At 43.6% G+C, this 13,640-nt stretch overlaps 1 protein-coding gene across 7 annotated transcripts in view; it reads right to left on the bottom strand.

The window, feature by feature from the left end:
* Positions 1-13,640, bottom strand: part of DLC1 (DLC1 Rho GTPase activating protein) — a 254,741-nt gene that overhangs the window by 24,057 nt on the left and 217,044 nt on the right. For all 7 annotated transcript variants that reach the window (XM_081019786.1, XM_081019789.1, XM_081019790.1 and 4 more), the window contains 2 exons: positions 8,775-8,846; positions 5,317-5,398 (listed from right to left, as the gene is read on the bottom strand). In XM_081019786.1, coding sequence (XP_080875912.1) covers positions 5,317-5,398; positions 8,775-8,846 — 154 coding nt within the window. The remainder of the gene's footprint in view (positions 1-5,316; positions 5,399-8,774; positions 8,847-13,640) is intronic.

Below are 13,640 nucleotides of genomic sequence, written 5' to 3'. Positions count from 1 at the left end.
CCTGTGGCAGGCCACATTCAGTCACACATGTATTCTTCACCAACTGGAGAGAAAAATGAACAGGAGATCCTACACTGAGATAATATGGGGGCAAGAGGGCTTAATCTCAAGAGGTCTAGAGCAGGGGCAGCCAATCCAGATGTGGATGGACTAAAACCTCTCATCATCCATTGGCCATGCTGGCTGGGGCTAATGGAAATGGGAGTCCAACAACATTTGGAGAGTACAATGTTGGCTATGTTGGTCAAGCAGGAACCTGGAGTTACTGTATTTTTCACCCTATAGGACGCACTTTTTCTCCTCCAAAAATGAAGGGGAAATGTGTGTGCGTCCTATGGGGTGAATGCAGGCTTTCGCTGAAGCCTGGAGAGCGAGAGGGGTCGGTGCGCACAGACCCCTCTTGCTCTCCACGCTTCAGGAAGCTATCCGCAAGCCGTGGGAGAGGTGCGCGACTTCGCTCAGCGCCCCCCAGGCTTTGGGCTTTGCGCAGCTCTCCGCAAGCCGTGGGAGAGCTGCGCGAAGTCGCACAGCTCTCCCACGGCTTGCGGATAGCAGCCTGTTTTGGGGGCTGGGGTCGGGGGAAGCTTGGGCTTCCCCCGCCCAAGCCCCATGCCTGGGGAAATTTTTTTTTCTTTATTTCTCCCCCAAAAAACTAGGTGTGCCCTATGGGGCGGTGCGCCCTATGTGGCGAAAAATACGGTAAATAAATGTAGGATCTCTTGATTCAGTTTTTCACTTCTTCCCCATATGAGAGGAATGGAGGAGAGAGTACAGAGGACCAAGGTCTGCTCCCAAACCCAGGAGGTGTCCCACAGGGACTCCCTTCCAGGAATCCCCAAACACGTTTCCATTTAATTTACAAAAATTATATAAAATAACTAATTAAGCTTCCGATACATCAAATGAAATTAAGGGACAACATTAAGATGGCTTGCGCATGCCTTCCTCCTTAAAAATAATGGAAAAAAGGGAAAAGGGGAAAGAATCTCCCAGTTTGGATCTCCAGGTTTGTTTTACATAAACATTTGCACATTTTACAACACTGGTCCCCACATGGAGTTTTCTCTAGTTTCAACCTGTTGCATTTAACCAGCCCAACCACTTTGATCTGTCAGAGAAAACATATTTCCAGCTGGCCTGATAAGAGCTTTGATTTCACCAGGATTATCTGTAGCCTGCTCCTCAAAATAAGACCCTTAGGCAGCTGAAATAGATAAGTGTAGAGACGGTGAAAACTATTTCCTTGGAGGTACCTTCAGAAGTTTAAACATACACTTTGCAGAAAGGCAAACAGAAAAGAAGCAGAACGCTAAACAAAACAACCCTTTAAAATGAAAGAAGGACACAACCTAGTAAGCCTAATTTTAAGATCCCAGTTTTAAGAGTTGCAATGAGTGAACATTCAGAGCAGGGTTTCCCAAACTTGGGTCTCCAGCTGTTTTTGGACTACAACTCCCATCTTCCCTAGGTAGCAGGACCAGTGGGCAGGGATGATGGGAATTGTAGTCCAAAAACAGTTGGAGACCCAAGTTTGGGAAACCCTGATTCAAAATATACCTACACACACACACACACACACACACACACACACACACAGAGCATATATAAGAGGAAGATGGTAGTGCAGTAGTAGAACATCTCATTTGTACGCAGAAGGTCCAGGTTCAATTCCCAGTATCTCCCAAGTAGTGTGACAGTGATCCCTGCCTGAAATCCTGGATAGTCACAAGCAGTCCATGTAGGGCTAGATGGGCCAATGGACCAATACTGGGCTAGGTGGATCCATGGTCTGATGCAGAAGAAGGGAAGGCAGTTTCCTACATCATTATGTGTAAAGATCTCAAAATCGATGCTATACTATTTGGGAATCACCACCAGCAATATAACGATACTGGAGCTGGCATTACAATCAGAAGCCTAAAGGACATTTTCATTTTCCCTAACATATTAAGTGCATGGAAACCAACTGTTGGTTGAGCAAGGTATTTGGATGTTGCTTAGCAGCTGTGCACACTTAAAGGGGTAATCTGGTGTGCCCTGAAATGGACCTAGCAGTACAATCCTGGACATATTTAACCCAAAGTAAGTTCTGCTCAGGGACGCGGGTGGCGCTGTGGGTAAAACCTCAGTGCCTAGGACTTGCCGATCGCATGGTCGGCGGTTCGAATCCCCGCGGCGGGGTGAGCTCTCATCTTTCGGTCCCAGCTCCTGCCCACCTAGCAGTTCGAAAGCACACCTAAGTGCAAGTAGATAAATAGGTACCGCTTTATAGCGGGAAGGTAAACGACGTTTCCGTGTGCTGCGCTGGTGCTGGCTCGCCAGAGCAGCTTCGTCACGCTGGCCACGTGACCCGGAAGTGTCTCCAGACAGTGCTGGCCCCCGGCCTCTTAAGTGAGATGGGCGCACAACCCTAGAGTCGGACACGACTGGCCCGTAAGGGCAGGGGTACCTTTACCTTTACCTTTACCTAAGTTCTGCTCAGTTCAGTGGGGTCAGCTCCCAAGGAAGCAGGTACAGGGTTGTAGTCTAACAACAAAAACATTTATCCATGTGGCTTAAAAAACAACAACTTTGCCTTCTACTAACCCTAAGAATCTAAAAAATACCACAGCAACTTTGATTGCTGGAAGCTGGCTTCTAGAGAGAAAAAAGGAAGAAATCTGGAATCCTGACAAAAACAAGAACCCACAAGATTCATGTTGTTTGCATGCCGTTGTGTTAAGTGATTTAGAATTGTGCATAATCAAGTGTTTAAATCATGCAGGCACCCCCGATGAGTAGGGGAAGATCCCTGCTTCAGAATTTTACTCTATCCTAAACTTCTAGGGAGCTTTGGTGGGGGGGAGGAAAGAGGACCAAGACAACGGGGACAGGGCTTGCCAGCCTGAGCCCACCGTCCCTTGGTAAGTGACAATCACAAAAGAAAAGAGAATGCCTGAAGAGGCAATCGTGAAAACTGAGGTATATGATTATTCCTAATCCAAGCCGGGGTATTTATACCATTGTTACTTCATGGAGAAGACAAACTTAACAGAAGGGGAAAGTGCACACAATGGCATTCCTCAGCCACACTGCAAACCCAGTTCCCTCCGTGTTTCACAGTTTAAAAGACACTGCACCCAAAACAGCAAATCAAATACTGGTCCAGCCCTCAGTCTGGGACCTCGCCACTCACTACTGCTGCTGCCCTTTCTTCAGCTGAGGAAAGGCAAAATGCCTGTGCATAACTTGTGTAGCACCTTCTAAGTGCATTCATTCTATCAAGTTTACAGCAGCAAAATCAAGTCCTGTAACACACTTGACTAAATGAAGAGTGTCAGTGCTTGGTTAGACTTGTAAATACAATCTGTTTGCAACTGATGAGACACATTATTGTTGTTGTTGTGGTTTAGTCGTTTAGTCGTGTCCGACTCTTCATGACCCCATGGACCAGAGCACGCCAGGCACTCCTATCTTCCACTGCCTCCTGCAGTTTGGTCAAACTCATGCTGGTAGCTTCAAGAACACTGTCCAACCATTTCGTCCTCTGTCGTCCCCTTCTCCTTGTGCCCTCCATCTTTCTCAACATCAGGGTCTTTTCCAGGGAGTCTTCTCTTCTCATGAGGTGGCCAAAGTATTGGAGCCTCAGCTTCAGGATCTGTCCTTCCAGTGAGCACTCAGGGCTGATTTCCTTCAGAATGGATAGGTTTCATCTTCTTGCAGTCCATGGGACTCTCAAGAGTCTTCTCCAGCACCATAATTCAAAAGCATCAGTTCTTCGGCGATCAGCCTTCTTTATGGTCCAGCTCTCACTTCCATATATCACTACTGGGAAAACCATAGCTTTAACACATTATTAAACAGAGGCAAATGATTTTTCTTTAAAAAAACTCCTAAATCCATTTATGATGGGGGTTTTCTGCAAAATGTTAAGACCTACATACACCGAGTCAATCCATTTCACTTTTGTTTCTGTTGCTTTGGCTGAAAACAAATTTAGAATGCATCCTTGAGACATTCAAACTTAGCCCAACATATTCTTGTCTTGCAAGCGATCACCAGATAAACCACAAATGCTACAGCTCTGAACCACAGTCTTCAAAATGCTATGACAGTATCAGTTTTCCAAACATGAACCTCCTTGGATTAACCTGCAAATCATATTTTGCAAATTATGGTAACAATAAGAAGTCAATACTGTTCGTTTCACCAAACAGAATATAAGCATGTCTTCTGAATGTTGTTTCCTTGAGTAGAGGATTCTTCAGATAGATTTCTCCCCAACCCGCCCTCCCAAAAAAGGAAAGAAAAATGATTTCCTTTTCTTAAGGGTTGACAACCATGCAAAATCCACATCTGCATTTATGTATCATGTTAAAAATGGCTGATTTTATTATTTAGCATTACATCCTCACTCCCCAAAAAACGTGTTTTTAAGACTCCTTGCTGAAGAACTTTGCAAAAATTAACTTTCGCCCCCTAAAATGGCACACCCTAACTTGATGGCTTTGAGGCTGAATGGGTGCAAGAGAGATTCAGAGGGAGGTTGTGCAATCACACACATTTAGCCTTGAGTCCATGGTGGCAGTGTTCAAGTCCCAAACAAGCCCCTGCAGTAGTTCTGAGTCAGGTCTTGCATTTCTTAGCTGGAGGCAGAAGTGGTGACTGTCCATGAAGCTGAATCCAAGAAGATGGTTTCTTCCCATGGTATTCCAAGTACAGGAACCAGTGCCAAATTTACATATAAGCTAAACAAGCTATAGCTTAGGGTTCCACTCTCTTGGGCCCCCCAAAAAAAATTAAAGGAAAAAACCTGGATGTACATTTCTAAAATGTAAGATAAAAACAAATAAAATAAAACCTACATACAGCAACAGTGTATTGAGTTGTGTAGGCTCCTATGATGTAAGTAATGGTCCCCGCCTGCTAGCCTGCTCCCTAAAATATCACTAGATTGCTCATTTCTATATATAAGGTGCCTACATTCTGCATGGACTGATTGCATGGCAACATGTGCAAATGGCTTTAGATACCTATTAGGTCCATACATTACTGTATAGCATATATTCAACACAAAAAACAGCAACAATTTGTTGTTGACAAAGGACAGCTGGACATATAAAGGGCCCCACTACCTTCAGTAGCTTGGGGCCTCATCAAACTTAAATCCAGCCCTGACAGGAACGCAGAATTCATTTATGATGAATATATAGCAACAAATGCTTTGGATTTCGGAGAATATTTGGAATTGACAACCAGACAATAAAAAGACTGGCGCTGACCCTACCCTTCCACTTGAAAGTATCCTTTTTTTGAAGCAATCTTTCCCCCACATACCTGCACAAAGCTTCAATAGCATCTCTGTCCAGAAAGTCATGTTCTCTCTTGACCGAAGAAATGTCAATGGGAAATATCAGATCTGCAGGAATCAAGATGGATGGGCAATCAAAAAGAATGCTATTCCCAGAGATAAAACTTATTTCAAAGCAACCGGCTGTCTCCAAGACATCAGACGCAAGGGACTGGCTCCTGCAAGATAAATCTCCCTTCATACTGCCTTGGATGTGTGACAGGAGCCTGCTTCTCATATGGAACCTTTAACACACAAGACTGGCAACTGAAAATTCCCATGTGTCACGGGAAGGAAAAGGGGGGAGGCAGAGCAAGCAAAGCACAGAGGAGCAAACCAAGTCCACAACTGCATGAGCGGAGAAAAACCTTACTGAACTTTAAAACAAACAATTTAACGTTTTGAGGAAGCTTTCCAGGAGTCGGCATGCGCTGCATTTAAGCAATAGGTTAGCGATTCCAAAAGCACTGGAAGGCAATGATGTGGAGAAATAAAACACAGCCTTGAGAGTAGCCAAGCAGCTATCTTTGGATAAACTGACACTGACACTCTGTTATGAAGAGTTATGAACTGAACAGAGGGGAGAAACAAGCTGCTAGGAGCCTCGTGTTGTTTCCCATTCCCTGAAAACAATGCAGCAGGCCAGGCCTGCACGTTGGGGACCTACCACCCATCTGCCGTGTCTGGTGGTCCACGAGAGGGCTGGATAAGCCTCTCCTGTTTGTGCTGCCTGTCTGGGATTGCAGAAACAGGGGCTTGTCAAGCACCTGGCAGGCTGCAATAGGCGGCTGGTGGGCTGTGTTTGCTTTCCCAGTTGTGGAGACCTGTCTTAGATAAACACTTGGGGTGGGGTGGGCGGCAAGGAGGAAGCAACAGCAGTGGCTGATGTCTGGAAATCTACAGCTGCTCTACAACTGAAACAGACAATTTTTTTTGCCACTCTCTACAGATTCCTGAACCGGCAGATGGGTCGATTCCGCATTCCTCACACAGCCAGAACTCCCCACCGCTACAGCGAATGGTTCTGTGTAGGACATCTCAGGAGGGCTTTTCCCCCAGGCCCCATGCTTGACAAGCATGAATTCTCTATTGTGTAAACTTTTACCTGATGCAGATCAAGGTATCTTTTGCGGCTCCTGCATGCCAAGAATTGGTATGATAATTTCTATCATGTGAAGGGACAATCTTTTGACTTTAGGGCCCCTTCAGTGGGTGCCCCACCGCTGAGACCATATTAACACCGGTCCTGAAAGATCTACATTGGCTCCCAGTACGTTTCTGAGCACAATTCAAAGTGTTGGTGCTGACCTTTAAAGCCCTAAATGGCCTCTGCCCAGTATACCTGAAGGAACGTCTCCAGCCCCATCGTTCAGCCCGGACACTGAGATCCAGAGCCGAGGGCCTTCTGGTGGTTCCTTCACTGCGAGAAGTGAGGTTATAGGGACTCAGGCAGAGGGCCTTCTCAGTAGTGGCACCTGTTCATCAGATGTCAAGGAAATAAATAACTATCTGACTTTTAGAAAACATCTGAAGGCAGCCTTGTTTTGGGAAATGTTTAATGTTTTATCACTTTACTATTACTACTACTACTACTATTATTATTTGGTTGGGAGCCACCCAGAGTAGCTGGGGAAACCCAGCCAGATGGGCAGGATAAAATAAATTCTTCTTCTTAAATGGGAAGTTAGCATTGACATAGTGTAAAAATGGGCAGTCTGTGGCACTGCAGATGCTGCTGGACTGCTGGACTCCAACTCCCATTAACTGCATCCAGCATGGCAAATGGCAAGGGATGATAGGAGTCCGACAACATCCCAACAGAGGTTCTCCATCTAGAAATGGACTTTGGTAATCTTTCATAATACGGCGCCCTGTGTGAGGCCAAAATGTGGCACCGCCAAATGGACCTTCTCAATTTTGCATCACTGACAATGCTTGCAGGAACATTCCTATAAAAATATTATGTCTTTATGCACAAATCATTATAACCAGACCATGTAGATTCAGACAAAAAGTTTCAGCCCTCTCTACTGAAGTCCTAAGCCAGGCTTGCATGACTTCCAACTCACCAAGCCAAATATGGTTCCTTCGGGGGGGACTCAAGAAACCTCCTGTTTATGCTTCCAGAACCACAAAAACAAGGCACCTTGGGAGCCACAAGCCATGAATTGTGGGCTCTGTTTGCGTTGGTGAGTCATCAGCCTCTCAGACTGACCACAAGCTAGCTAGCTAGAAATGCCATTCGTGGCAATGGAACCATGAAACTAGGTTTGATGGGGGAGCTTTTTATTTATTTAAATTATGAAAATAATAACCAAGAGGTTTAGTATGTGTGCACATCCTTACATTAGAGAAAGGCTTCCTAGAGACTATGCACCTTGGCAGAGAAAAGGAATCAAAGTGTTCAAGAAAACCAAACTTGTCCAAATATAGGATTTTGAACAAAGGAGTTGGACAATAGCAAGAGCTATCCTGCATGCTGATTTTCTTTTTTTAAAAAGGACTTTTCTTGGCTCTGTGTCAGTACCAAATGTGAATAACATAATAGAAGGAAACTCAGTTGCTAAACAGATAAACAAAAGCATAGCCAAGTGTTGTCTCTGCAAGTGCTATTAGCGCCACCGGTTGCCAGAGCAGTTGCCAATTAAAGCCTCTCTCAATCGCTCATCAAGAACATGCTTCGCACTGCTCTAACTTCCACCACTAAATAATGAACTATCACTATGCAGTTATAACGAACAGCTGGGGGGATGAAGTGATGCCGAAGTGTTCTTGCAAATCTGTTGGGACACAGTACCAACAGATTTAACTTCTGTCAGATGCACTGAAAAAATGCACCTATGTGCACCTGTGCAGTGAATTCAGCTCCCTGATTCTGCCTCTTACTTACCTACCTAAGATCTGTCCTGCCTTTCCCCAGCTGGGTGCCCTACAAATGTTTGGCCTGTAACTCCCACCATCCCTGACTAGTGGTCCCGTTGACAGGGGCTGATGAGAGTTGGGAGAGAATATGTTAGAGAGATGCAGAGAGAACAAGGATTAGGCTCAAAAAAGTTGAAATTATATATTTTAATATTTTATTAAACTAAAGATTGGGTTTAAAAAAGTGGAATAGAAACTGCTGGACAAATAATGTAGATTGGAATACAAAATAGGGAGGTATGAGGAAGTCCAGAAAATAAGTAATTTAAAATTGGGAATGGAAAAGAGAGTTGGTTTTTAATTGTTATGTTTTGTGTTTTTATTGTTAAATTTTGTATTGTTTTTTCATGTGTGTTGTTTTTCTTTTTTCTTTGTTTAAAACTTTAATAAAAATTATTAAAAAAAAAAGAGAGAGAGAGAGATGCAGAGAGAGATAGGCTGATCTATCCTATTTGGAAATAAAAGAGATGGGCCTAAATCACTTTAGAGGAGCAATGACACAGAAAGCAGTACTGTTGCTTACCTTCATATAGCTGAGCGTATTGTGGAAACCCTGCTGCCCGCAGCCAGTCACAAGCCTCTTTGGCCTCAATCTCTGGAAGATAAAGAGAAGACAATTCATAGTCGAGATGTGCAAAGCAAAATGTTTCCCCCTCCCATTCAATTTTTTGTTTTTTTTTAAAGAGAAACTGTGCTACGAAAATATGCATATATTCAGCAGCGACCTTGGAGAAATAGAAATTATTTCCCAAGTGCTATTATTTCAAGTTTTGATTTCATTGTATATTTTCACAGCTTAATTCTACTACTTAAGAACGCTACTCCAGATGTACCTGAAGTGACACCTTAAATTTTCAATGTGCTTAATGGCTGCAATCCAGAGCTATGCATTGGTGCTAGCGCAGTGCTTTCACAGAGGTACAAAAGTAAAAGAGGTGCTTTTCATTGTCTTTAGGGGTACCTGGGTTGGGTCAGAATTGCTGGCTCATAACTTCTTTGCAGAAAGAAACCTTGGCGAAAGTATATATGTATTTTAAAAAATTAGATAATGCCGGCTAAATTAACACCACTGAAAACTTCCAAATAAAAATGAGCAGCATTCAACAAATCATGTCGCTTTTGATACTATGATTTTTCAGACTGAAATACTTAGTGAAGCCAATAACCAACCTTTCTGCATCGTGTAAATAATACCGACAAACCTAAACCCTGAGAACAAGTGGCACATTGTTTTACATTTGCTCAACCACACGTTCGCTACCCAGGTTAAAAGTGGAGGAAGACTGGAGGTCTCCACAGCATTTACGAGTGACTCAGTTTACATACCGCTTATTTGCTCCAAGTATATATATTTTTTGCACTTCGCTCCTTGAAAATATACTATTTGGCAGGCTACAGTCATTCACAAGTATGCACTGGAGGCCAGGAGAAAGGGAATACGTGCAGATCGTTGAGTTACATGCTCTGTTTTCTTATCAAGCATGCCAACACGTCTAATTAATTTGGGTTCTGGTTCCAGGATACAGACTAAGGCTGACAGGTAAAAAACTTGGATTAGCTGAAGAAATTAAAAAGCTCCAGTTGACCCCTCAGGAGCCTTGGTTCTACTGCACCTCTCCCAAGGTCCCAAGTCAGAACTTAATGGAAATTTAAGTCAATTCCAACAGAAAGGTGGTGCAAAAGAAAGAAAAGATCAGGATATTTTTGCTCCCTTTTAAACTGCGACACAGAATGCCAACTGTGCCAGCTATTGGAGCAGCTGAAAGGACTCAAACCCACACAGGGCAGCTGAAAATGGCAGCCAGACATCTAATGGGGGTTCTGCCCAGGAAACAGTATTTGAGGGCCTCTTTGTGGGCAGTTTTAGTCATGCTCCTAACGGAAATCTGACCTGCCCCTGCACTGCAGTTGGCAACAGGAGCTCCCAACTTGCACCCTGCTATTGCTGTCTATGAGGGGTTCTTTGGGGGGTGGGGTGGGTGCTTTAAAGGTATGATAAGTACACAGCCTAAACCCCTTGATGTGGCTTGTAAGTAATGCAATTTATGTACTGTGTAGTTTGGCCCCCAAATCTGGCTAAAATCTGGCACCTTGAGCCATTTAAAGGTTTCATGGTTGGGCATATTTGCTGGTCTGAACATCTGAGAGAGACCTGATCTCATATATCCGCCTAGTCTTGCTCCCTTCTCTATATCTTCCCCTCATATCAGTCTCAGCTAAGACCACAGGTGGGCAGCCTCAGGACTACGGGGATCTAATTTGGCCCTTCAGGCTTCTGGGATTCTTCTCAGGCCACACTCTCTCTTTCCAGGCCTGCTTCTTATGTTCCTGAGGTACTTTTGTCTGGACAGAATGTGCCCTTAGATGCTGATCATGCATTCATTGCATGTGTAGAAAGTAGTCCACAGATATGTCACAAATATTGCTTGGCTCACTTTTGTCTCTAACCCTGCCCAGCACTGTCACATGACCCCCAGGTTGCCCAGAAGTGAACATGGCTGCCTGCCTGACAAAAGTTCACCATGCCTGCTTAAGGCAGGAAAGACCCCCATTTCTGAAGCCTTTCCTTCTTCTTCATGGCAATGCTACATGGAAGACTTTCCATGGAGAAGATAACATTACTCTGAAAGTGTAATTCTTAATTTTTTTCTAGCAAAGATCCATGAACAGAAGCCATCAAGGATCTATTAAACAATAGATGGATCTTTCCTGGAAAATCTACATGACCTTTCAAGTATAACAATGGTGGTCTTCCATGATACTAATTCCAGCAGCGTAACTGAGGCCTGTTCCATTATTTTGGAACAATTCCTAATTATGCTCTTAGAGAAACACATGGGCCAGTGTGGAGGGGGTTAGGTAGGAGTAAAATATGGGCGGGGGGAGGAAATATGGCAGCAACCAGCTTCAGGCCTGATCTTCTCTGAAAGTCAATTAGGCTCATAAATAGTTGAAGCTTCATTTATCTCAGAATGGAAAATCATAAAAGCTTCCCATGTTAGAGAGTTAATTTTTAAACAAACAAAACAAAACACCCAGCTGCCAGTAGCAATTTTCTACAACTTCCTTTCTTATCACATACTATTTATTTATTGGGTTTACAGCCCTAAAATATTTTTAAGTGACTAAGGCTGCAATCTTATGCAATGTTATCTAGGAGTAAACCCCAGAAAAACCCTGCGGGATTTACTTCTGAGGAAATATGCATGGAACTGTAAATAGACAAACAAACAAACAAACAAAAAACAAACAAACCCAAAGACAACTGGCGGGTAAGATGACATGCAAAACAAAATTGGTACTTTTAAAAAGTTTCCCCCGAGTCTTAGTTTGTATACAAAGCAAGAATTTAAAATTTGTTTACAAATATTCCTTAAGTTCCAAGAGAAATCTTTTCTGCTCAAAAACGTTTCGGGTTAATCAAGGCACCTGCACTAAGATTCTGGTAGGGAACAATCAAACTCTTGCTGGTTATATCCATCCTTGGCCACTTTTAGGTAGGATGGAGGCAAAAATTATAAGACCCTTTTGCAAGCTGCATTGATCCGATACGATTGCTGCAGTATTAAGGAGCAATCCTATGCACAAGAAGCTGGCATAAAGTTACGCAAGATCCAAACCCCGTTCAAGCAGGGGCAAGTCAGAACAGCCCCTGTTGCCATACCAGCTGCCTGAGATTTCACAAGCCTGCCTGCCACTGCCTGGTAACCCTTCACAGAAAGAGCTTTTAAGTCCTCTGCCTTGCTTACTAGATTTTGGGCGGTTACGCAAGGGTTCTGGAGGATCCTGGAAGAACTCACAAGGCTGTCTTGAGATCCCATAAGATCTTGGACAGCCTCACAAGATCTCGCGAGAGCCCCCAGAGCCTGGTATGCAAGGTTCTCTAGCCCCCTTTCTATTCATTTATTGGTGATCAGCGTAAAGCTGCAGCCATATAAGTAAAAACAGCATAAATTGAGATCCTACTGTACGATCCAGTTCTGGATTGCCAGATCACATGACCAAGCTGATCCAGCCTAAATCCCCATACTGCACTCTTTTTTGTGTGCCTGAAGTAGCACTCCCCTAAGCAAATCTTCCAGCTTGGGAAGAGAGATTTGTTTTCCCCTCAGGAACAAAGATAAAAAAAGCTCAATTTCTCCTCCCATGCCCTCAAAAGCTGGTCTATATGTTGAAATAAAGGCCAGCTTCTCTGCTATATGGATGGGTACCATTACATATGCTGCTTCCTATGGCACCATAGGTTTCCAAAACAGACACTACGAAAGGAATTCCTAAGCGTCTCTTACTTTTTCTTTCATTTGATAACGTCTTGGCTATCTGGTCTGACACCTAAAGCTTTTCTTTTTTTAAAAAAAGCAGCAACAACTCCCCCCTCGAGGCAAACAGAAACTGTGTATTCAAAGTCCTGATTATCTGGGTTGAGCTGTGTGCCTGAGACTACCCTGGATGGACTGCCACTGTGGTGAATCCAAGTAGTTTTTGCTAGCTAGTCCTCACTATCAACTCTATGATGCCACCACTGTCCCTGCACCCATCCTCCGCCACCTCACAAGGATGCTAGTATTCTCCTGATGTTGCTGGAGTATAGCTACTGATAAAAGTTAGGGTCCTGCAAAATGCTGGCTACCCCTCACTTAACTAAGATGTGAGTCTAGACTTTGCCAAAGCACTGAGGGGAGAGGAAGATGAGAATTGATATACAGTCTGCCTGGCCCTTGCTTTCATTGAGATAATGGCTTTGTATTCTGAAAACGAAATGCACACCAGGAGGACACAAAATTTAAACATTGCCACAAAGGCTGAAGATGTGATGCGAATAAACATAACACCTTTGTCTCATTGGTTCCATCTCTTCCACACACTCAAAGAGTGCATTTCAGAGTGTGTCATTCTATCAACCAGCCAGGTGTTCCTCAGTTACCATATAAGCTTTGCATACTTCAGTAGTGAAGTCAAACTAATAGACAGATGCCTCCACTGAGGCCTTTTCTCTCTATTTCTTGCCAAACATAATTAAGGCATATTCCCTCTTCCTTCAAAGAACTTCTCCTCCCTTAGTTAGCAGTGTGTGGTGTTTTCCAGGAATCAAATTTGCTTTCTAGCAAGAAAAATCCTGGATAGCAAAAAGAAGAAGGAAGAATTAAATTCACTCAAGCGTCTCGTGATGATATAGCAAACATGACTGAAAGAATGGTATGCCCAAGAAGGGGAAGAGCTTTTTGCAAGCTGTGGACGATGAGAAATGTGTTCACTAGATAAATTAGAATGCAATCATGTTTAAACTATACTGTGCCTCCAGAAACCACAAAGAATACATTAATTTTATCTTTTGCATTTATATTATGGCCCTTGAGAGCCATCCGGACACCTCACACAATTAATCACA

The sequence above is a fragment of the Podarcis pityusensis genome, assembly GCF_964106645.2.
Source record: "Podarcis pityusensis genome assembly, chromosome: 9".
Lineage (NCBI taxonomy): Eukaryota > Metazoa > Chordata > Lepidosauria > Squamata > Lacertidae > Podarcis > Podarcis pityusensis.
This window is presented reverse-complemented; position numbering and strand designations above follow the sequence as displayed.